Source organism: Megalopta genalis, chromosome 4, assembly GCF_051020955.1.
Source record: "Megalopta genalis isolate 19385.01 chromosome 4, iyMegGena1_principal, whole genome shotgun sequence".
Classification (NCBI taxonomy): domain Eukaryota; kingdom Metazoa; phylum Arthropoda; class Insecta; order Hymenoptera; family Halictidae; genus Megalopta; species Megalopta genalis.
In genome coordinates this window covers 27,883,493-27,907,642 of record NC_135016.1, presented here as the reverse complement: position 1 = coordinate 27,907,642, position 24,150 = coordinate 27,883,493, and the positions used below count along the sequence as shown (strand labels likewise).

General features: G+C 41.8%; 1 protein-coding gene across 2 annotated transcripts in view; it reads left to right on the top strand.

The window, feature by feature from the left end:
• Positions 1-24,150, top strand: part of Sema2a (Semaphorin 2a) — a 489,458-nt gene that overhangs the window by 369,682 nt on the left and 95,626 nt on the right. For both annotated transcript variants that reach the window (XM_033466751.2, XM_033466748.2), the window contains exon 2: positions 7,597-7,693. In XM_033466751.2, coding sequence (XP_033322642.2) covers positions 7,597-7,693 — 97 coding nt within the window. The remainder of the gene's footprint in view (positions 1-7,596; positions 7,694-24,150) is intronic.

Sequence of the window (24,150 nt, the reverse complement as noted above, 5' to 3'; positions counted from 1 at the left end):
GACGTCCCATTGTTTGTCAAATCGTTCCCGCGGCGAGCGCAAACATGCGATTGTTTTTTGCACATTTTTCAGCGTTCGACGCGTCATGGTTATTCGAACAGTGTCGAAGTTACTATAATCGACGGGATACACAAAGAACAATTTTCGACACTCTGTGGACGGTTCCGAAAACAATCGATGAAACTCCATTTTCTTTTGAAAATAAGTTTTTTTTTCCAGTTAAGCAGTTCGGACACATCTTTGTCGTAGGAGCTTTTAGTCGATAAATTAACAGAGTCGATTTCATTGTAAATAAACAATAGATAGCGGCACTTACATCGATCACGGAATGACTAAGCATAATAAAAAGAATTATAAAAGTATCCTTGACTCGTTTTCGTTCCTAGATCTATTATGAGAATTTTCACTTTCGATTTTCATATTAAATTCTACGAAGTCGATTACAATTCACTTCTATAAAATATTTCATTCTAATGAAGATCGTATGCACACTCGGCAAAAGTATGTAGTAGTCACTTTTAAGCGATTAACATACGTAACAAGCCATTCTTCGATTCTAGGGCACACTGTCCCGAAAGTTATCGCCTCTTGGTTCCGTGCCAGTGGAAATTCCATGCAGAATTAGCGAAACCTGCGAAAGAGGGATTATCCAATCATGAATTACATTTAAAGCGTATTTCCCTTTCTTGACCTCTTTTGGAGAGGTTCGGATTGAGAATTCTTGCGAATTCTTGCCATCGTTGCGCGTATAATTCGTCGAGCCTGGATCCGTGCGCCGTTTCTTCGCAGAAACTGGTGTTTTTTTAGCCAAATTTTGCATACGCATCATGCTTAACCTTTTTGGTACGGCTGAATTTTGCGCGAGGCTATTTCTCTGGACGGCAGATATGTACTGTACAGAGTCCGATACTGTATATTCTGTCTGTATATCGTTAAGATTGTTGTAAATCGATGCGAAGAGAAAAGAAGTGTGAAACAATGTATTGGGTTGGCAACTAAGTAATTTCCGATTTCAGTTATAGATGTCTCTCACTCCCATTTGTATGATATCCGTAAAAGTTATATTATAAAATTATTATTATTATTACTATTATTATGTTATTTTTTATTATCCGCGAATGTTAGCAACTGGACAAATTGAATGCAGCGGTCAAGGAAAAGCGACCAGAATTGGTCAATCGTAAAGGTGTCATTTTCCAGCAGGACAATGCTAGGCCGCACACGTCTTTGTCCACTCGGCAAAAATTGATGGATATTGGTTGGGAATTGATGTTACACCCATCATACAGCCTTGATCTCGCGCCAGCGGATTACCACTTATTTCGATCCCTGGACAACTCCCTTCGTAGTAAAACTTTTAATTATGATGACGCTGTAAAATCTCACTTAACTCAGTTTTTGGCCGAAAAGGATCAGACTTTCTACGAGCATGGAATTTTCAAGTTGTCAGAGAGATGGCAAAAGGTCATCGAACAAAATGGACAATCATTACAGATTAAACTTCATTCCAAGTAAAAAAAATTTTTATTTCATTAAACAAATCGGCAATTACTTAGTTGCCAATCCAATATTATAATTCTTAGAATCGTAAGTGATGTAACGAAAAAATCCTAGGAAATGTAAATGTAGATTAGAAAACCGTAGATTAGGAAAACTGTAGATTAGAAAAACTGTCCTGATTTTGAAGTAAAAGTAGCTTCGAGTGCAAAGGGTTAATGATAAAATAAGTATTGTAAAAGACAAAGTATATAAAAATTCGAAAATATTAGATTCAACAAATAAAGTTTCAACAACAACTGGAGGATGCAGTTATGCTGGAGGTATGCCGTTGTACCGGTATTTCGGTTTCTACAAAAGTTATCAGAGAGATGGCAAAAGGTCATCGAACAAAATGGAAAATACATTACAGATTAAACTTCATTCCAAGTAAAAAAAATTTTTTATTTCATTGAACAAATCGGCAATTACTTAGTTGCCAAACCAATATATGAAAACGATTATTTAATTCAAACGATGAGCGAGTGAGCTACTAAAGTAAATCACTATAGTGGCGTGTCGTTCTGAAAGATGATATCCGCGGAAGCCATTATAGTGGCGCGTCGTGCTTAAAAGGTTAAATATCATTAAATTCCTATCTGGAAAATATTTACGACGATCGCCTATTTTCCTACTTAACCGATCCACAAAAATGATCGGACCGTTAACAAATCGCTCTACTTTCCGATTAAATTATAAGCTATCATTTCCTTGTACAGTAATGTCTCCCTTACTGACGCTCAGGCTGTGTACAGAAATGGACAATTTGGGAACAGGAGATACGATTATGCGACTCGTTTTTATAGTTGTTGACGATCGATAACCATAAAAAACGAGCAACAAGACTCGAACAATCGTATCTTCTCTTCCAAAATTGCCCATTTTTGCGGACAATCTGAACGTCAATTAGAGAGACATTACTGTACTGCGCAACGTCACGCGTAGAACGATGCTCCACTCGAAGTAAAATGCTAGTCATGTTGGTTATGTGAAATGTTAGACGAGTTAGAGAAGTGTAGAAAAGTTAGAGAAATGTTACAAATGTTAGAAGTCGTTTTCGTCCAGAAACGACACACGAGAACATCGGACGAAACATAATAGGAGGCACATTGCAGTACGTCGTGACGCAAAGGATTATTAATAGACGACGAGTGAATGAACATTATTGACAGTACCAGCGGATCCATTGAAGGTATCGAGCGACCCATATATAGCCCGACGGTCCACATTTTCGCATGAACGTCGGCTCGCGGCCATTGAAGGAGCCGCGCGGGGAGGAAAGTTTCGACATTGTCGGCGCGAGCGTCGTCGTCCTCGTGAATCGCGAACGAGCGCGGGACGATCGTTGAAGTAACGCGTGCCGCTTTCAGCCAGCGGGTCGTGAATGAAAGACGGAAATAGAAGGCGGAGCCGAGCGTGTCGCTTTGTCTCTGATCCGCACGTAAAATTAATTTCACAGCCGCACGGTCGAGCAGCGCGGCGCGGCGGCTCAATGAACAGCGATTCTCAACGTCGCCGAGAGGAGTCTCGGCTCGGCCGAGAGGATTCTCGAATTCTCGGCTCGTCGAGCAGGTCGGGTTCTCGAGATCTCGGACGTTTTTATGGGACGCCGAAAATAGTCTGTTCCGAAAACGGGAGCCAGAGGGTGCAGGTATATCAAACTGGCCAAACGAGCGGCGAGGCAGGTGCGGGCATCATCTTCCATGCACGCGGAGCGATACGATTTTATCGCGGCAATAAAATCAGAATAACGCTCGCGACGAACGCGGCCGTGGCGCTGACGAGCCGGAAAAATCAAGCTCCGTATTTCGCGGGCGAGGATAAATTTTCCGTCTCCCCTCGGGAACAAGGCGGCCTCCGGATCCCGTCGATCTAACGAACTGGCGCGCGTGTTCCGCCGCAAGCTCGGTCAGGCATAACAGCCCATATGGGATCCGTCTGCTCTAATTTTATCGGCGCACCTATTTCTATTTGCGACCGTGTTTCCTTTCGATTGAATATTAAGGAGTCGCGAGAATCATTTTATTGCCCCACCTGAACTGCTATTGTGGGAATCATGGCGCGAGGGTAGAACAACTCTAGATACATACTGTAATTTATAGAACGAAGATGTATATTCCTTTGTGCATCGATTTCGAAGCGTTTTGTAATTTCGATTGCGAGGTAATCACACAACACAGGTAACATGTCAAAGGTTATGTCAAGATTATGTCAAGCAGAATATTTTTTTTTCAAAGTATAAGTTATGTCAAGCTCATAATGTAGAGAATGCCCTATTTCCCGGGTTATGTCGAAGGAACATGTTGGTCAAATGTACCGGTGTCAAGGTTATGTCAAGCAGAATATTTTCTTTTTCAAAGTATAGGTTATGTCAAGCTGATAATGTTGAGAATACCCTATTTCCTGAGTTATGTCAAAGGAACATGTTGGTCAAATGTTCCGGTATCAAGGTTATGTCAAGCAGAATATTTTTCTTTTCAAAGTATAGGTTATGTCAAGCTCATAATGTTGAGAATACCCTATTTCCCGGGTAATATCAAAGGAACATGTTGGTCAAATGTCAAGGTTATGTCAAGCAGAATATTTTTTTTTTCAAAGTGTAGGTTATGTCAAGCTCATAATGTAGAGAATATCCTATTTCCTGAGTTATGTCAAAGGAACATGTTGGTCAAACGTTCCGGTATCAACGTTATGTCAAGCAGGTAACACACAAGCTCAGTCGAATCTCGATCGTCAAAAATCTCGAATTTCGATGTCGAAAGCTTTTCTTCCGGGTCAAAGGATTTTGCTTAAAGGTTCGGTATACCCTGCTGGAAATATCTAAGATAATAAAGTGTCTATCAACAACAAGATCTACCGATAATATTTTTGGAAATAAAACACAAGCGTAAGTTTAAATATCCGACAAATTTTTATTCTAACTTTTGGTACGATGGTTTACAAGTATCTATGAAATACGATATCAGTCAAATGGCTACTCGAACTATTTCTGCGCTCAATCACCATTTTTTTTTTTTAAATTTTGTATGACATTAAATGCATATAATTTATAAAATACTTTCTAAAATACTTTGTAAAATACAAGTCATTCTTACGTGAATGAGAAAGTAATATTCCATATCTGAAATATTCCATATCTAGCAGCGAAGTGGAGAAGTTATTTTAATCTTGTTTGGCATCCGTAATCGCATCTCGCGTCGCCGGAAACCCGCTGTTGGCCGAACAACCGATCGTCCAAAAATGCGCGCGTCACTCAGAGAAACGATCCTCCTTCCACCGTCGGTGAATAATGAAGGATCGCTCGGGTCCGCGAATAATTGTCACGATAAAGCTTTAATAAGCACGTCGGAATATAATAACGGCGGTCGGTCGCCACATAATATATTCCATTCACGCTTCCGGTTAGCTAGCGGCAGTCTAGACATTAAATCCGAGCGGACTTGAGGTTCCGGGCACGCTCGAACGGAAGGGAATTAAAGAAAAGACGCGTTCCGCGGACAGGTTGGCCCGCAGTTTCGACGGTGAACCGTAGAGGAGATCGGCCGGCGAATCACCGTTGAAAATCTCCCGCGAATTATGCGCAGCCCGCCGAGATTCGACGGTCTGAAGGTCGCGGGGAGGAAGAATGGAACGGCGAGCGCGGCGAATATAAATCGCGGGGGCGCGGAAAGCATCGAATTATGCGATTCTGAAAAATTAGATTCATCTCGTCGGCCGCGAGCGCGGTTTATAAAGAAAAATATCGGTGGGATGCGGCGGCAGAGCGGCGTGCGGCTATTTTTCACAACATTAAGTCGAGCCGGCAATCATTTAAGTTTGCGCGCGCGAAACGCGGTGCTCGGGGTGCTCGGGGTGCTCGTGGTGCTCGGAATGGTGGGGTGCTCGGGGGGAGTGGAGGGCACGGGCTCGTGGCTGGCGGCACTCTGCAACCCCAGGCCACTTCTTTTCGCTCTCTATCTCGTTCGTCCGACACTGATCTGCTTAACATATGAAAGAGAACCGCCCTTTCCTAAATATACTCGTTCGCCACTCTAGACTAACAGAGCGCGAACAATACTATATTTTATACGGTATCAGGAGGGGCCGACGTCCAATGAAAGGGGTTCCCAGACGCAGCCGAAACCCCCGGCTCGGCTCCTCTTCCTTTTCTCTCTCGTTCCCTTCCGCGCTCGCTGGTCCCACCGTGTTTATGCCGACACCACGAACCGCCGCGAACCCATGAATGAATGCAAAAACCTGATCTCTCTCTCTCTCTCTCTCTCTCGCTTTATCTCCCGGACGGAATCCACGCCGGACCCCCTGTAACATGCGACTCGACCGAAACGGGGCTCGTTAACCTGCCGCGTGCGAGCACGCCGAACTGCTAGCGATTTAATCGTGCCATTGTGCTGTGCCGACTTAATGAGCTGGATGCTCTTTGTGGCCGCTAGATTACGTCTGAGAACGATCAGCTCGGTCGTCGCTGCTGAAAAAATGTGCTGCGAGCGTGTTGCGTCTGCCTAGAAGAAGAAGTCAATTGTCTGCCGTAACTTTTCCGTGGTATGCAACTTTCGGTTTCTTTCGGTTGCACCGTCGTAAGCGCGGACTGGTTTCGCCGTCTTTGGAACGAAAATTTTATAATGGAGACGTTAACCGTTTGAGTCACAAGCAGCGCGATCTTGAGCAAAACGTTCAAACACGAATGAGTTTCATGACACAAGTAGTAGTGAAGATGAGCTCCAGATACAAATATGTTAGAAATGTTACTACAGATATGTAGAAGGTTTTCTTCTACAGTTAGGCTATCGTTTTGATAGCAGTGACAGTGATATCGTCCAAGCAAAAAGGCGACGAGAGAAAGAGTTCGCATAGATAGCGATTACAACAACAAAACAAAATTATAAAACAAACAATAACAAAATTATAAAAAATAAAATATTGATTTTTTTGCAAATTTCTCGATTTCAGGCAAATTCATATAAGTCCAATATCATTATAATATGTTAGTTAGATCCAAAACCATACTAAATAATACGAGGGTCTGTAAATGCCCGTTTCTGCCGAAAAGTGGCGCTGAGTAGCTGGTAGCCAACGTCCAGAATGGCTCGGAGTGCTAAGGCTTAATCCTTAACATTTTCGTAAAAGTGACGTTGCCATGAGAAGAACGAAATGAACAATTAATTCGATGTATGAACTTGTAAGCGAGATATCGAGTTCTACTAAAACAAACGATGTTTTAAAATGTTCAAATGTTATTCTCAAATTCCGGGGTCTCGACGGTATCCCTAATTTTCGCGTGACAGTCGTCTAAAAACTGAACTAGCTCTGACGGATCCCGTATGACGTACGTGTTTCGCATAGGAAGTGCGACTTCGTATTTCATGTTGAACGCATTCGATAAATTCGCAAGCACTTTTAGCGCGACAGCGGAGTCCAATTGCGCGAGTCAACAGAGAGAACGGTGCACTTTGCGTGTTGAAACGCGAGCGTGTTAAAATAATAGTTTCGAAACAACTGTCAAGTATTTCTGTAGCGACTTTCGAATTAACGTGCAAGGATTTCCGCGGCGTTACGCCGTCTGGCTGTAGCTTGTTCCGCTTCAATTGTCGTTCGCTTGCCGCGTCACGATCTGACACGGGCCATCCCTCGATAAAAGTATGACGATGATACGACAGACATCGTCCGCGACGTTACGTGCCGTGCAATTCGAGCGAGTTTCAGCCGGCAGCGAGACGCAAGTCGACGGTCGAGTTTGCTCGGCTTAACGGCGCGACCCTATCTCGTAGCTAAGGTAAACAAAAAGACAGATGGAAAGGAAGAGAGAGAGAGAGAGAGAGAGAGAGAGAGAGAGAGAGAAGAGAGGGACGGAGACGAGCGTTATTATAAAAGTCGTAATGAAAATCTAACGATCCGTCAGCCTGTACGGAAAGGGTCGTAGAAATGAATTTTCTCGGGGGTGGGTGCGAGAGAGAGAGAGAGAGAGAGAGAGAGAGAGAGAGAGAGAGAGAGCGAGAGGAACGATCCGGGATGTGCGCTCCCGGCGACACAGTATTTAATCTCTTTGTTTACTTTTGCTTGCAGAACACGTGAGGGAGTTCAGCTGCGGCGACAAGATGCCGCTGTATTACAGGACACTGTACCTGGACAGTAAGAGGGACGCCCTATACGTTGGCGCAATGTAAGTACTCTTCTTTTTACCGATCCCTCCACCCCTCCACCGCCCGATCCCTGATCCGTTTTTGTCACGTAATAAAATGTCGCGAGATGAAAATCCCCACGGGTAAAAGTTGCGCTCGACTCGTCGTCAAAGCGCCGAGGATTCAGCCGCGCCGCGCCGGAGAGGGAGAGAGAGAAAGAGAGAGGAGTACGCGCGCGTGTAGGTGTACGTGCCGCGGAACAGATTTTTCTGATTCCCGTGATTAAAATTCTGCGCGGTGTGCACGCGTCGTAGCGGGCCGGAGCGTGCCGATTGATTAAATTTCTCGGTGACATCGAACATCGGATAATCCCTGTTTTGAAATACTCGATGTATTACAGCGGCCTGCACCTATATACCCGATGGCTTTCGGATGATAATTATCGCAGAGTTGGTTCCAGTGAACCGCCGGACGGATTCGCTGCGCGTGGATCATACTCTTGCCCGATGCCTTGCATCGTCGAGCAGTTAATTGGTTGGATCGGTCCCGAGATTTGGACGAAAGCGACTTTCGCATCCATTCGAGTCTCAATGGCTTCGGTACTGGTAGTTTGTTGCTTTAACTTATTGAAGTGGTTTAAGCGAAAAAGAACGTCACATTTGGCTCGTTTGTCTCGCAATCGATGCGGACAATTTTTATTTCGCATAAAGATCCATGGTCCATTGATTGCTTTTAACATATTGTTTATCGGCGATCGTTCCACAATTTTCGACAGTTTATAATTCACAGTTGAAAACTGCTTAATGAAATAAATTAATTAAATTAATAATGTAATATTTAAATGATATATAAATATAATGTAATATTAAAAGTATTACCATTGTGTACAATAAGTCGTCTCCATTAACGTTAATAATTTCTTTTGGGATTGCCACGTGGAAAAGGATTGCTTAGATTTCTTTGGGTACAGAACGGCCACTAAAAATTCGATTGATTCTATAATTTGATAATTCGATTTGTTCGAAACAGAATACGGCACACTTACGGTTAGCTGGCTTATGGTTATATTTAATATAATGTAATATTAAATATTACATTATAATATAATATTATAATAATATAATATTACTGATATAATATAATATTACATTATAAAATATTATAATAATATAATATTACTGATATAATATAATATTACATTATACAATATTTTAATATAATGTAATATTAAAAGTATTACAATTGTGTACAACAAGTCGCCTCCATTAACGTTAATAATTTCTTTTGGGATTGCCACATAGGAAAGGATTGCTTAGATTTCTTTTGGTACAGAACGGTCACTAAAAATTCGATTAATTCTATAATTCGATAATTCGATTTGTTCGAAATAGAATACGGCACACTTACGGTTAGCTGGCTTATGGTTATATTTAATATAATGTAATATTAAATATTACATTACAAAATATTTTAATATAATGTAATATTAAAAGTATTACAATTGTGTACAACAAGTCGTCTCCATTAACGTTAATAATTTCTTTTGGGATTGCCACGTAGAAAAGGAATGCTTAGATTTCTTTTGGTACAGAACGGTCACTAAAAATTCGATAAGTTCGAAATAAAGTACGGCACACTTACGGTTAGCTGGCTTATGGTTATAAGCGGTAGTCATCGCGCAAGTAAAAAGAGATCACCGGTCGGACGACAGCATTGAAGACAGTCTACTGTCGTATAAACTGGACAGATACGACACACGATTAGACAAATGGAACAAAAGACGTTTATATTCGAGCGAAGTGATATGGGCACGTTTTATGGCCAGACGATGGTGACAGGTAGTCGGACAAAAGGAATAAAGTTCGTAGAAACAGAACGGGGTTTCAACAAATAGAACAATGAACGTCCTGTTGCCGAACATAGCAGTATAGAAACGAGCTTTGCTTAGACAAGTAGAATTGGAACGACCTGTGATCAGACAAAAGGAGTAAAGTCGATTTACTGTCGCACACACAAGAAGAATAGGGACAGCCTATGATTAGATATGTAGTACAAAAGATGTCTATTGTCATGTAAAGTAGTATTACATCGACCTATAGTCGGATAAGTGGAATGGACATACTTTGTAATACAACAATAATAGACTCCATCTATGTCGTGACAAGCGGAGAATTGCACGGAACATTAATAACGATGTCACAGCGTTTGACGTCGCTTTCTTTTTACAAACATTGAACCTTCTTCTGAAACACTTGTATTACGAATACGGGACAGCCTTTTTTTTACGTGTATCGATTTAAGCGGTTAATGTTACGGTGATTTTTTGGCAGAAGCATCTTTCGTATCTCTCTCTCAATAACGTTAACATAAAAAAGCTCGGTTAATTATTTGTAGAATTCTTGCTGTACCGATTCGATACTGGAATAATTGGGATTTTGAACGATTCAATTGGATCGGTAATTACTGAATTCGATTTTGATTAGATCGCTGTTTTTCTTCCCTCGCGTCTAGACGAGCCGGTCGAGTACGTCTGTGTTGCTTTTCGTAATCGGCCCCCGCCGCGGTGTTTGCACGCACTCTTAGCTCGAGCACTGAAATATATGTGTACGGCGTTTATGTGCCGGATCATTCCCCTGCGCGCGAGGGGATGACCAGGTTTCGTTTGCTAAACGTTTCAATTTGCAGAAAGGTAATTTACTGAAACCTTCGGGGCACTGCGCGTTCGGACCGAGCCAGGCGAAACAAGTGCCGCGGCTGAAGCTCGGCCGAACATTTAAGATTAATCCACGATTAATCTTCACGATCGAGCGGAAAGGAATCGGCCGTTTTCTCTCTAGCCCCGATTAATTCGGAGGTAAAATTCGCCCGACGTTAGTAACACGATTCGATGTCTCGAAGTTCGTCGCGTTATTTCATTATCCATTCTTCTGGTAATGGGGCTCTTTGATTGGAGGAATGAGAAATTGCGGCGAGCGAGCACTTAGACGGATTGTGTTATAATTAATTAAGATTCATAGATTATGTAAACGAAGCACGTCGTTAATTAAGATTGACCGATGTAGCCCGCGAGTTTTAATGAATTATTTTTCGTTTTAGATCCCGATGAATTCGTAAATCAATCTTAATTATATATGGACGGACCAGAAGCCAATCAGTGTAAATTCACTTTTCTTCGAAAATGAGTTACGCAGTGCAAACGCATCTTTGTGATGTCAATTTTTTCATGAATAAACAATAGATAGCGCTCACATCGACGACGAACTAACGAAACAAAATTGTTTATTCGGAATTGTTTTTTCTAAACAGAGCATTGACATTTTTCTTTTGTTTCTCTGCTGGTTAAGTTCATTCGTATGTCATCTTACAATAAAAATCGCGCTTTGCATTAATAGTGACATTATTATTTTTGTACAGCTAATTTGCAAGATCCTTATGTATCTCGACTTTAAGATAATGGACTTAGACTAATTGGCTTCCGAGCCGTCCATATAATTCCATCGTTCAACGAACAGCGTAGAGTCGCGAACTACAATATTTTAAGGAAAAGTGTGACACCTATTTCAGACAGTTAGGGTTGGCAATAATGCTGTTAATAATACAATTCAGCTTCCTCCGATGCCTCGTAAAGATACCTCCCGCGGACCGTTCGTTTAAAGTATTCCCGAGGAGAACCCGCGATCATCCCGATTCGAGAAATTTAATCTTTTACCACCGCTCGATGCACCTTCTCCTCGCATCTAATCAGCCTAAAAATCTCTTGCCGTTACTCTTAATAAAATCCACGGGAAATCGTTGCTTCTTGAAAACGAGGAGCAAAAAAAGGGGGTAGCTCCTCCAGGAGCGGACAGAGGGTTCTGAAGGGGGTCCCTGGCATCATTACTCCAGAAGTATTATTTCTTGATTCGGTTCCAGCAACCTACCTCCTACCAGTCGCTATACCATCGCCCATTCACTGGCGTTTCCTTTTGTGAGGCTCCCTTCTTAATTTGGTAAATGCCAGCAAAATGCTACGCGGCTCCGGTAATAGAGAGACAGGCGAGGGCGACGTATAAAAGCTAGTGGATACACAAGCCAGGGAATCTCTCTCTTACGATGTACGTACAACAGCCTGCTGATACATCTATTGTGACGGGAAAAGTTATACACCAAATTATGTTGTCTTGGAACCGGGGAAGACAATGTACCGGGTGGCCCACCAATCGGTCTCTATTATTTGTATTTGAGCTGCCTCTGATAATTTAACAGGATACTATTTTATTTTAATACTATTTTAATATTGTTTTAATACTATTTTAATACTATTTTAATACTATCTTAATACTGTTTTAATATTATTTTAATACTATCTTTTTTAATACTATTTTAATACTATCTTAATGCTATTCTTTTTTAATACTATTTTAATACTATTTTAATACTATCTTAATACTATTTTAATACTATTTTAATACTATTTTTTTTTTTTAATACTATTTTAATACTATTTTAATACTATTTTAATACTATTTTAATACTATCTTAATACTATCTTAATACTATCTTAATACTATTTTTTTTTTATTTTAAGTTATATAAGGCATGAAGGTGACTTACATAAAAGAGTCGTAATGATTTTTTATGTTTTTGCATTTTGTAGAACTTTAAATCCATCCCTTATTATTCACAAATTAAGTTTTCCGACTTACACCATTTCTGCTTTGAATGGCTCACATGATTATTTGGCACTGTAACGATGTGATTTGTTCATTGAATTATTATTTATTCTTTCATTTTTTTTACACGTAATAGTCTTCCGAACCGATTAATCTATTCATTACAAAAACCATCAAAAAGATTAACTGGATCTCTGAGCGACGGCGTGTCATTTTTTGTTAGCTCTACTTCTATACTTGCGTAATCGAGCGCGAACGGTGGCGGATCGAGTAAACAAATGCCAGGAGAAGTTATGGCTTCGTGATTTTCCATGTCCGTTCATGGACTGTCCAGAGAAACAACTAAATCCGAAAGATACGAGCATAGTGTTGCGTACGCGGTGCGGTTACAAGCTATTGTCATAATCACCGAATCGACGGAATAACGCTTGCAAACATGATTCATTTCGTTTATATTTGCCGAGTTTATCGGCGACAGTGCTTTCCACTCGGCAAATAGTAGCCCGGGTAATGAAGGTTTAATCGCGGCGGCTTTCAATAAAGTAGTATTATGCTAATCTAAAAGGTAATTGCGATATAACCGATGGATATTGAATTTCAAAGCGTTTCGCTAAACAAACTGTTAAATTTAGTCGCTCGATAAATTTACTTTCACGCTGCGCTGGGCTTGCAACGCCGAGCCACGAGGCCTCCGATATCGAAATTTTCTGCTTCGAGTATTCGCGGGAAATTAGGATTGTCATTTCCCTCTAATTGTGCCTCTCTGGTCGCACAAATTCGCGAACAAAATATCTTTAACCTACATTCGTGCGCTACAATGCCGTTCAATTTTTCCGTCAATGCCGAAGTGCTTCGAATGCAATTTTTGCATTAACTCTTTCGCAGATTCCCGTTTCTGTGTATCCCTTTTTATACAAATCGAAACGATGGCAGATTTTCTTCCCTCGCTTGTTACAAAAATTCCAGAGAAATATTATCGATTCGTATCAATATATAATACATTCTCTGATACGCAACGCGGATGCCATAAATATTAGGTTGGAAACTATGAAACGGGCGTGTTGAATGATGTAAATCGCGTTTCGTTTCCATCCGCGGTTTCGGAGATAAATAAAATAAAAATAGGAGACAAACACGAACAAAATTTTACGAAATGAGTGAGAAGAATACCTTTAAAATTTATGAATAAAAATATCGAGCACACATTACGATGAACACAGACTAAACAAAAACGTCCGTTTCATAGTTTCCAACCTAATGCATGAAACGTATAATCCAACAATCGTTCGTCGCTCAATGCTTATAATTTTCCTGTTCTACGGTATCCGATTCCACAGAAAGACAAACGCGAGCGCAGCAAATTTAATTACACCGCTTCAAGCAGAATCGAGCTATTTCTCAGAATGGTTGGCGTTTTCGCGGGCAGACATGCAGTTTTAACAGCGACACATTACATCCACGAAGCCAGACACAAATTTTTAATTCACTGTAGCGCGGTGTAAGCGCGCGGGAGGGCGCCCGTTGCACGTCGCCCGGAACCGGAACAAAAGCCGCGGAAAAAAGTATAGCAACTTTTCCGGAGCGAAGCGTTTTCGCCGCGAGGTATTTAGCAATAAAAAACAGCCGGCCGTTTTTTCTGTCTGTCGGCTTGCACATTAAGCAGCGCCGAAACGTATCAAAGAAAAGATCAAAGTAATTACGCTGGGCGAACGGTGCGCGAGCAGGGTTCCGGCAATTGTTTCGCGCGTTATGCACAAACGTTATGCTCCCCTTTGAAAAATGCAACGGATAGAATTCGAACGGCGGCGTCGGCGGCCTTCCGTTGTTTCCTTTTTGCCAGGATCGGGCCGACTCGGCCGGACTCGTACTCGGAGGGCCAGGACTCGGGTTCGCGGGAGCGAAGCGCGCAGCATTTTATTTCAGCCTTTAATTAAATTACAGCCGGCCACCCTTTCGTCTGAAATTGAGAGTCACATCATTGAGCCCGCTCGCTCGAAGATCATAGAGCTTAATCGTTTCACGTCATTGGAAAAGGAATGTCGGGCCTCGTTTTCCTTTTGCCCAGAATTCTTATCGGAATCCGATATTGCATAGGGGTGGCCCAGGGTGGTTCGCTATGTCGGCGGCGGGGGGGGGGGGATGGCTATGGAGAAACGAGCGCCGCGGAACGGGGCCATGGAACGAAGCCAGAAAGCAGGAAATGTTAAAATCGAACCACTCTCTCCCGCCGAGAAATGCAGTTTAACCGGAAGTCGTCTTTGCCATCGCGACTTCCCCATCGCCGCGCCCCACCGCGCCCGTCTTCCCATACGCCGGGATTATTTCATTACAGAAACCGAGGCGCTCTAAAAGCAGAAGCATCTTACGCGATTGTCATTTCTTCTTACCCCACTGTCGCGTCGTCCTTATCCGATTTATTTTCCCCGTAATCTCGTTCCGTCCTCCCTCCACCACACCCCTCCTACGATTCCACCCCTAGAGTCAAGAGAGAATGTTCGCCTCGTTCAGCCTCGAAATTCATTGTCATGTAAAATTCAGCTGTGCTCTTTAGGTCGTCGCGATTTTCCCGCACATAATTTATTTAACGATCAAATTGGATTTCGGCCGGGCATTCGGCTATATTGACAGCGGATTGGTTTAGCGATCGTTAGACCGAGGCTGTTTGCTCGAGTTCAGAAGCTTATCAACTAATTGGCGGACACTACAAACCATAGTTTCACCGGTGCGGATATAACGTATATGGAACACTTCTTTTGAAATACTTTTAAAGAGATCTGTCATCGTCAAATCTCTGTATCAGCTTGCTAAAGGAATATAAATTACAGTAATAAATTACACGACGTTCCGAATCATGAAAAATATGTACAATTAAGCACGTATTGTCTGATAGAACAATCTCGGCGATCGAGACAGAATATCGAAAAGAATATTCATGATAATTCAAGCTGTGTTTCTGTTGATTATTTGCTTGCAAATAATTAAAGGCAGAGTTTTAGGTAAAAGTATATTTATTGAACACACGGAAACACAAGATCTAATGTACAGGCTTGCTCGTAAGAGCTTAGAGACAACGAGTGTAACTCGTAAGCTGCTCACCGACGACTAAAAACGCGGAATCTTTAGTGGTCATAAATAACCAATCCGTGTAATGGACTTTCGAGTCAAAATTTGCTCGACTCGAGTCGACACGCGTTTAGCGCTCACGTTTGTTTGTTTGTTTGTTTGTAAAGTGTTTATTTATAAGGCATACAGAATTATAGCGGAACTTAAGAATAACTATAAAAATGAACGAAAAGTTCTTATAAAATATCGCAATACTAATGTATAGGTGAACATTAGGTCTACAAATTATTATTTATTAGCCGGAAGAGTATCGGAAAATTACTCCTCGTTAAACTAATTATTGCATTGCACTAAAATGTCGCAAATATATCTATTTCAGTCTTGCTCCCCAAAAGCCTTTAACAAAATCGGAGCTCGCATGTTTAGCGCTCACGTGCCCTGCAGATGGGCCGCAAGGGCCGTCTTACCTAAAAAACGGACAAGGCCGTAAAACATACAAATTACCCATTTTCAATAGCATCGAAAATGCCAGACATTTACAGTTTGAAATACTTTTTTTATTATTTACGTCATATCGTGTTCATGAGAAAGATAGAAAGATATTCTAAAGGTACTCATCTTAAGCGTCTATTTTTATTAGAGGACTAAGCATTTAAACAATGTCTTGGTACTTTTATAGCGAAGAAAGACCTGAAGGAAAAAATTCGAGTTTATTCTCGATAGGATAGACCTTAAAGGGGCGGGTCTTAATTCCTCGCGAGCGATTCGAACCAATCGAAAGTATTACTCGTCCGATCCTTGAAACCCGTGGAAATTGAACAACGATTCCAATCCACAAAGTACCACGATCTACAGGTTTTTCCGCTTTGTGTATTTCACCCCTAATTGGAACAGTTTTCGCTTTATATTCGGCGCAGCCGGCGTCGGGAACAATCAGCCGTTCTCCGAGATGAATGTCGATGGGTTAACTTGGTACGTCGAATTGCGAAATCCAATATTAATTTAATAACGCACGCGTTCCCTTTAGTAACCTCGGTGTTAACTAACGCGGATTCTCCCAACAATTAACGTCAACCCTCGCGGACTTGCGTTTATTCGGAACGATTCCTGGCTGAACGCGAATTCGATTGTGAAAATTCCCGCGCTGTCGTTCGCGGATCTTTATGCGCTGCAGGTAGGTATAAATTTGTGAAGCAGAAGAAATCATTTATGTCAGCAAAAATTAATTGCTTTCTTACTTTAGCTGAGCTGTGATAAATCGTTCAGTGGATGAATTAAATGTATGAAAAATTACCTGCGGAAATAGAAACTTTCGTGTGTAAATTTGAAAACACGCGATGCCATTTATATGAGCAGCAATTAATCGCATTCCTACTTCAGCTCAGCTATAATAAATGTACCAATCGGTAAAAAAAATGTGGCGATCGCCGACTTCGATGTTTGAAGAATTAGCTGTAGAAATAGAAAGTTTTGTGTCTAAATTCGGGAACACGAGATATCGATTTTATCAGCAAAAATTAATCGGATACTTACTAGTTAGTTGCAATAAATCGTCCAATCGGCAAAATTCAATTTATCGCGGAATCGAATGTCCGAAAAATAAGCTGTGGAAAAACTGGAAATTGCATAAAGACCGTGCCAGTTGCAAAGAAGTCACGGGCAGAGTACGAAAAGCGAACGTTTATTTGAAAAGACTAGCTCGCGTTCTGGTCGATCGCAATTTGGTGGAATCGGTGTCCGCGCGAAACCATCATCGGCCGTGTTAGCCGCGGGGATGGCTCAACAGAGAAAAATAACATCCCTTTGCGGGCGAAATTTCATAAAAACAAGCAGAACGGGTCTAATACCGTGTCGATCGAATGAAAAATAAAAGGGATAAACGTATCCGCGCGGAATAATGGACAAAGGGGGCGCGAGAGCCGCGATGGAGTTAAATCGATACGTCAAAACGAATTGCTCGATAATGCCTCGACCTATTGCTTCCGCGCGCGCGGCCGATAATAAATTCTAGCGAGCGGGTGCGGAGCGCACGCGTAAGGATCGAGTCGATGCGCCGTGGACGTTCTCGGTAAGATAAAAAAAGCGGGAGACGAGAGGGAAAAAAACGCGGAGAACACGGGGGAAAAAAATGTGAACGAGGTAAAAAGAACCGCGGAATGGAGGCGAAACGGCGTGTAATCGACGCGACGCACGTTGCAGATCGTCGTTGATGGTGATAAGTGGCGGCGATCACGCCTCCCTGTCCACGCGAATCCTGCGATCTCTCTACTCTCTGTACACTACCTCCCACAAGTAATCCGACTTTCCATGGCGATTTCAAAAACAAGTTTCTGTCGCCGTCGTTGGGCGGTCATTTTTATAACTCGTAAAGCAGTACAGGTAACTATTTAGAGTGTTATGGGTGTCTCAGATTTTAATTTTGACATTTTGTACATCATGTTTGTAAGCGCCTTTTCGATATGCCTGTACTGTCATTTTAGAAACAAGGTCAAGCAAATTTATCGAATCTAATCTTCTTCGTTAACAAACTCAAATTCTTCACGAATTCTTGTTGAACAACTATTTCTCACGGTGCGAAGGTTACACGAAATCGTTCGCATGTCTGTAGAATTAATTGCAGCATCCTCGTGTACTCTCACTTTTGCGAACCATCCATTCATAGTTTATAAAAGTAACGATAAGACATTTATTCTGATTTTAGTAACACTGAGACATTTATTATGATATATTGAATAAATAACTCGTAAATGTATCTTCATAATCTGAATAATCGGGAATTAAAAAAATTTGTCATTTTAGAAACAATGTCAAGCCAATTAAGTAAATGTCGCACATAGCACTGAAATTTATCGAATCTAATCTTCTTCGTTAGCAAACTCAAATTTTTCATGAATTCTTGTTGAACAACCATTTCATACGGTGCGAAGTTGCTCACGAAATTGTTCACATGTCTGTAGAATTAATTGCAGCATCCTCGTGTACTCTCACTTTTGCGAACCATCCATTCATAGTTTATAAAAGTATCAATAAGACATTTATTCTGATTTTAGTAACACTGAGACATTTATTATGATATATTGAATAAGTAACTCGTAAATGTGTCTTCACATCGCGAATAATCGCGAATTAAAAAAATTTGTCATTTTCAACTCGCTAAGAAATAAATACTACAATTTCTCCACTTCTATTATTATCTTTCGATTTGCCGCGTATAGAAACATTCGTCATTAGCTAATTACAGTAGCTTGTAATTTTTTACAGTTGGACAGTTATTTTAACTGAATGTTCGCCGAATTTCTCGCTTTTATTAACCGCTAACAAAAACCTGAACGATGCGCGCAGGTTTCCGTTTCATTTCGGTGTTCGCAAAGATGAGCGAGAAGATTCGCCCAACCCCGAGATACTTCGAAACGACTCAGTGTACACGGCGCTAAATCCGTCTAGATATCGCCCCGGTCTCTCGACCTTTGCGATCCCTTTTTACCCGCGGTATCACTGGCCCGGATCGATACTATGTGCGAGCATCGTTCCTCGTTAATTAGAAAGGTGATACCCATTAATTGTAGTTCGAGAATCGGCGGCTACGTTGTGGCTCGCTCCACAATTAAGGCACGCTAATTGAACGCTTCCAATTATCAGGCCGCGGGGTCGTTCGCGAGCTACCGTTGCAAAAAGAAACGCGAAACACGAGGAAAGAACTGGTGTTAGGCGATATCGACTACGCCGTTAGTCGTCGTCCCCCCCGAGAGAATGGCGTCGTGTCACGGAAATCTTTCGCTGGGAACACGTACACGTACTCCGCGGCCTCGATAGATTCGTGCAGACGTGGAAAGTCGTTCGTTTCCAAGGCCAAAATGCCGGGAATTCGTCCGCGACCCCAGGACTTGCCGCGGCCGTTTTTACCACGATTCCATGGAAATTATCCATCGCGAGGAGGGCTCTCTTTCTCTTTCTCTTCCATTTTCCCCTCGCCGATTCGTTATTTTCTCGCAGACCCTCCTCGCTTCGTTCTCTCGACCCGAACCTCTGGCCCCGCTTCTTCTCCCTCGACCCCCGACTGGCCCCCCTCCCCCTTCGTTCCCCGTCTTTATGGACTATATTTTATGCAGTGGATTCGGGTGGTGTGTTCGTTTTTGCATATCGATCGCGGGCCGAGATAAGAGTTTATGGGAGCAATGAGTGGCGGATGAGGGTCCCGGTAAAAAGTCCCTCGAAACCGGCCGCGGCCGTGCCGATAGCGTAACGCCGAGCCGCGCTAAGAAACGAGCGCATCGATTAGCTTGATCTTGGTAATAAACACGAACGGCCGCGGTAATAGAATGTTGACGTAGCGCGGTGTTAATGCACTCCATGCATCGCGTAGATTAGTTTACTCCCGTAATACTTTCAAAGCCGCGTTGCCGTAATCATTTTTGCCGCGTTGCCGTAATACCATCGACCTAACGCCATTTTAATAAATTGCCCGCTGTATATATTATGGCGTATGCCGCGACCGGGCAAACGTGCATATTTACCAGTCTCTAAATATACTAATTTGTACGTTGGGAAAACGTGTGGCGATCGAATGACGAGTCTCGATTATTTATGATTACGCTCGTAAACTGAATATATTATTCAGAGACTGTCTGCTGTTGACTTGTTAACTGCATGCGCATAGATTTTAATAATATTTAAAATTCAAATTAGTTTTGTGTGTTTGGTGTACAAATAATTGTATGTTATTCTTAATATTAGGTCTACCGGAAAGTTCTGTCCGTTTTTCAATTGAAATATAACACAATTTTCATACATTTAATGCGGCTCGAAACTTTGCGTTCGACGACCCGCGCGGACGAATCGGCGCAGTAGCGTCGTGATTTTCGAATAGATTTTCGATAGATTTTCTTGTGTAAACTTTTTTGATATTGTTCGATACCGTTCCACGTTAACACTAAACCTACCGCGGTCAAAGTGACCGCTTTCTTATTTTGCAATTCTGCAAAGTTCCGAGACTCTTTCGTGGAAAACGCTTGAATAAGTCATATTAGGTCTACCGGAAAGTTCTGTCCGTTTCTGGATTGAAATATAACACAATTTTCATACATTTGATAATATTTATTGTCGAATATACTTTCCATCGTTACTTATGATTTCTTGCCAGCGTGATGGCAACTTGTAAATGCCATTTTTAAAAAATGATTTATTTTTAGAGGCGAAGAACTCAACCGGTGCTTGGTTGACATCGGCTTCAGTTTTGAATTTTTTTTCCTGCAAAAAGTTTTGCAAAGAGAGAAACAAGCGATAATCGGAGGGTGCTAGGTCTGGGGAGTATGGTGGATGCGACAGAATTTCCCAGCCTAGCTCTGCGATTTTCTGACGAGTCGCCAAAGCAGCATGTGGTCCGGCATTATCATCGGTAGCCATGTTTTCACGATCGCGTCTCGCTTAATAATGACACGAGACATCTTTGTTTCAGTTTATTTAGGAGAGCACATGTGTGTAAATGCAATGATAAAGAGAGATAGTCATATATGTCTCAAATCAACATGTGCATATGGATTGAAACTTGAAGTGACACTATCGGACGGAACTTTCCGGTAGACCTAATAATTAATATATGAAGGGAGCGCTAAAAGTGAACTGTGCATATACCGAAAATTTGTAAGGGAACGAGATTTCCAATGTGCATCCGCCCGAAGCGCATCCATCGAAGAGTTCGAAAAGTTTCGTGATAGCAATTCCGACATCTTGGCCAATCCAATCCAATCTAATCTAATCTTTCTATACATATTTAGTTGATACTTCGAGCAATTGGTTCGCTGAGAAATTGTATACATTGTCAGTATATTTCTCTTAAGTATTTGCTACTGCATTCATATAAGCAGCGTGTTTGCCAGCGAAAGGTTAAAAACTTCCGGAAAATGGTAAACCGCTCGGAATTATTTTACGCGGGCCAATAAATAGCGCCGGCTTAGAACAACCGGGAGTCTCGGCTAATATAGCCGGGATTTCATCATTTTGAGGAGAAAGGAAGATCATAAAAGTGGCGGACATAATTAGATGCATTACCGTGCGGGAATTATGAAATGGCGACGAACGAGATACGAAATGAAGAATTCCAACAGGGAAAAAAGCGGTAGCCGGTCGCTATAAACTGAAACGTTATAAATTCGCCGTGGTATAACGTACAATTAAAACGTGTAGCATGACCCAGACGGACAGAGAAAGAGAGAGAAAGAGAGGTTGAGAGAGAGAGAGAGGGGGGAGAGAGGGAGAGAGAGAAGTTTCCGCCACCGAATTTAAAGCGAGGAGTTTGGGGATTCTGTGATGAGGTTCGCGGTATTCGAGTGGAGAAACAATGTCAATAGAAAATTTCGATTCGGCTGTGTTTTACATAATTAAACAGGCGGCGGTGGGGCTCGATTCTGGAAACACGGCAAATGCATTTAGCGAATCAATCGGAGTCCGATGTAGGTGATTAGATTTCATACGCTACCGGTGCTCACCGTTTTAGCGATTGATTCGGCATGATATGGCCGGTCTATTGAAAATTAATAGCCGTAAATTATTGTCGAGAACTCATCGGTTTCTCTCATAGTATCATTGCAATAATTATTCGAGTAAGGACCTTGATACGGATCTTCGCAAATAGCGGATCAGCTGTGCTTCCCCTTAATGGTAAACCCTTTTTATTCAACAAAAGGCTCTATCTGTCACAAATAATACTACAAAAACGATTATAATAAAATGTTCGTAATTGTCATTTAAATCAGTATCTATTTCAATACAATTTTTATCGGTCTTCATTTCAATTTATTTTCTAACAGTCTCCCATTTCAATTTCTTCAATTTAATTTGTCTCTTTGTATAAAATTGGATTTGTCTAAATGTTAATTCAAGCATAGATGTTTTAATGGTGAGAGAAACAATCTCCGAAGCGAACAAATGAAATAAACAAAATCTCGAGACATTAAAGCCCCTTAATAACCAAAAGTAGTAGAATCACAATAATACATCCAATTAATACTATTATATGTATAGAATTGTGATACTAATAAATATATATTATAATATTATAAATATTAAGACAATTATATAAATAGAATATACATCACCGTCGAAACGATAAAGAATCAATTATGCCGAATCGATTTCATCGAAGCCTGCATGAGGCCAGCAAAAAATCCGTCACGTCGCGACATCCTTCTGCTATAATTGAAAACGTGATACGTTTCATTCCCGATTAAAGAAAGATAATCGTCTGCGTCCGGGACACGGCGTGAAATATAAATTACATTCTGTGGTTCTCGATTCGCCGCGTTGGCCGACGCGACGGTCAATTCAATTCCATCGAAGGAGCCAACGATTTCGCGGGCGCTGCGGTTCGCCGAACCTGATCGTATCCCACGGTTGATTCATAGCCGGAATTATTAAAATCGCTTCGATTTAACATAAACGCGCGCCGCGACGCTATCATTCTCGCCGAGACGTCGGCGTAATAACAACGTCGGCGTTCCTTTTTCTGGCCGTCCTCGTCCCTGCGTTTCCCCATCGAAAATTTAAGCAGGTGAATGGGAGTGGATCTCTCGACGCGCTGGATAATGCATCGAGAAGTCGGAGGACGTCTCTTGTGCGAGACTACCAGAGCAGATGGATACGTTTTTTTCGGACTTCGTCCGGCTTCTTTTCGACCGCATCCGCTGCATTGTTGCAGCCGCGATGCTGGAATTCTTGTTCGAATAAAATCTTATTCGGAGACATTTTTATCGAGGTAAACCTTTATCTCGATCGATTTTTATTCGATTGCATATTTATTCGATAGAAGACAATTTTATTCGTTCGTCCTAATCTCTTATCCGTTATCGGAATGAAAATGTTGTCCAACTCTGACTTAGCACTGTAATTAATTCAACAAAGGAAGTAACAATAAATTCAACGATAAAGCAATAACTAAAAGCAATAATAAAAACAAGTTTAACAATAATTATAACAACGGCGTAGTAACAGAAAACAAAAGTACCGTGACATTGCAAAGATTAGGTTAAGAAATATTGTAGAATCACAAGACCAACTAATTTTAGCTCATTTACTCTTTCATTGAAGTAATTAAAAATGTACATTGGTCGGACGAACGAAGAACGTAACGGGCTAAAATGATTTTAGAAAGCGGCGATGGATCTTTACGATGGTCGTATAGGGAATTATAGCGTATTAACAATGAAATAAAATTGTCAAGATCGGGGAATTATTGGAGGATTTTCGGATATTTCAGTGAATGTAAGCAACTGGACGCGGTGTATCGAAAGTTCCGTAAATTTCCTGGCATTTACGGAACAAGCATTGTTCTGCCCATCGCGTTTCTCGCTTGCTGGCGCGAAAATGGGAATCTGGGACAATCGGGCATCGAAGCAGGTCCAATTACAGAGCACCGTGAGGTATCTTTAATTTCCCGACGCATGTCTAGCTCGGCCCCGGCCGGCACGAATTCCAAGGGAATCTCGCCGCTACGTGGATATTCCGCGGCAGCCAGGAAACGCTCGACGTCTGACCCAGAAACAGGATACTGAAAAGAGGGAAGATCGTTTCCGAGCCGGGGCTCTCGAGAAAAATGATGGACGGCGCACTAATTGGCGAAAAATCCGGAGAGAACGACGCTCCAGAAAGCTGATCGCGATGTTTCCATGGTAATTCAATGTTCCCGTTCGCCGTTGAAAAGGAGCGGCATGCTTGAATCGAACGGAAACGGGGATCCTAGTCATGGCACGGCCCTGTAAATCGAATTTACATAGCTTTCGAGCGGTTTC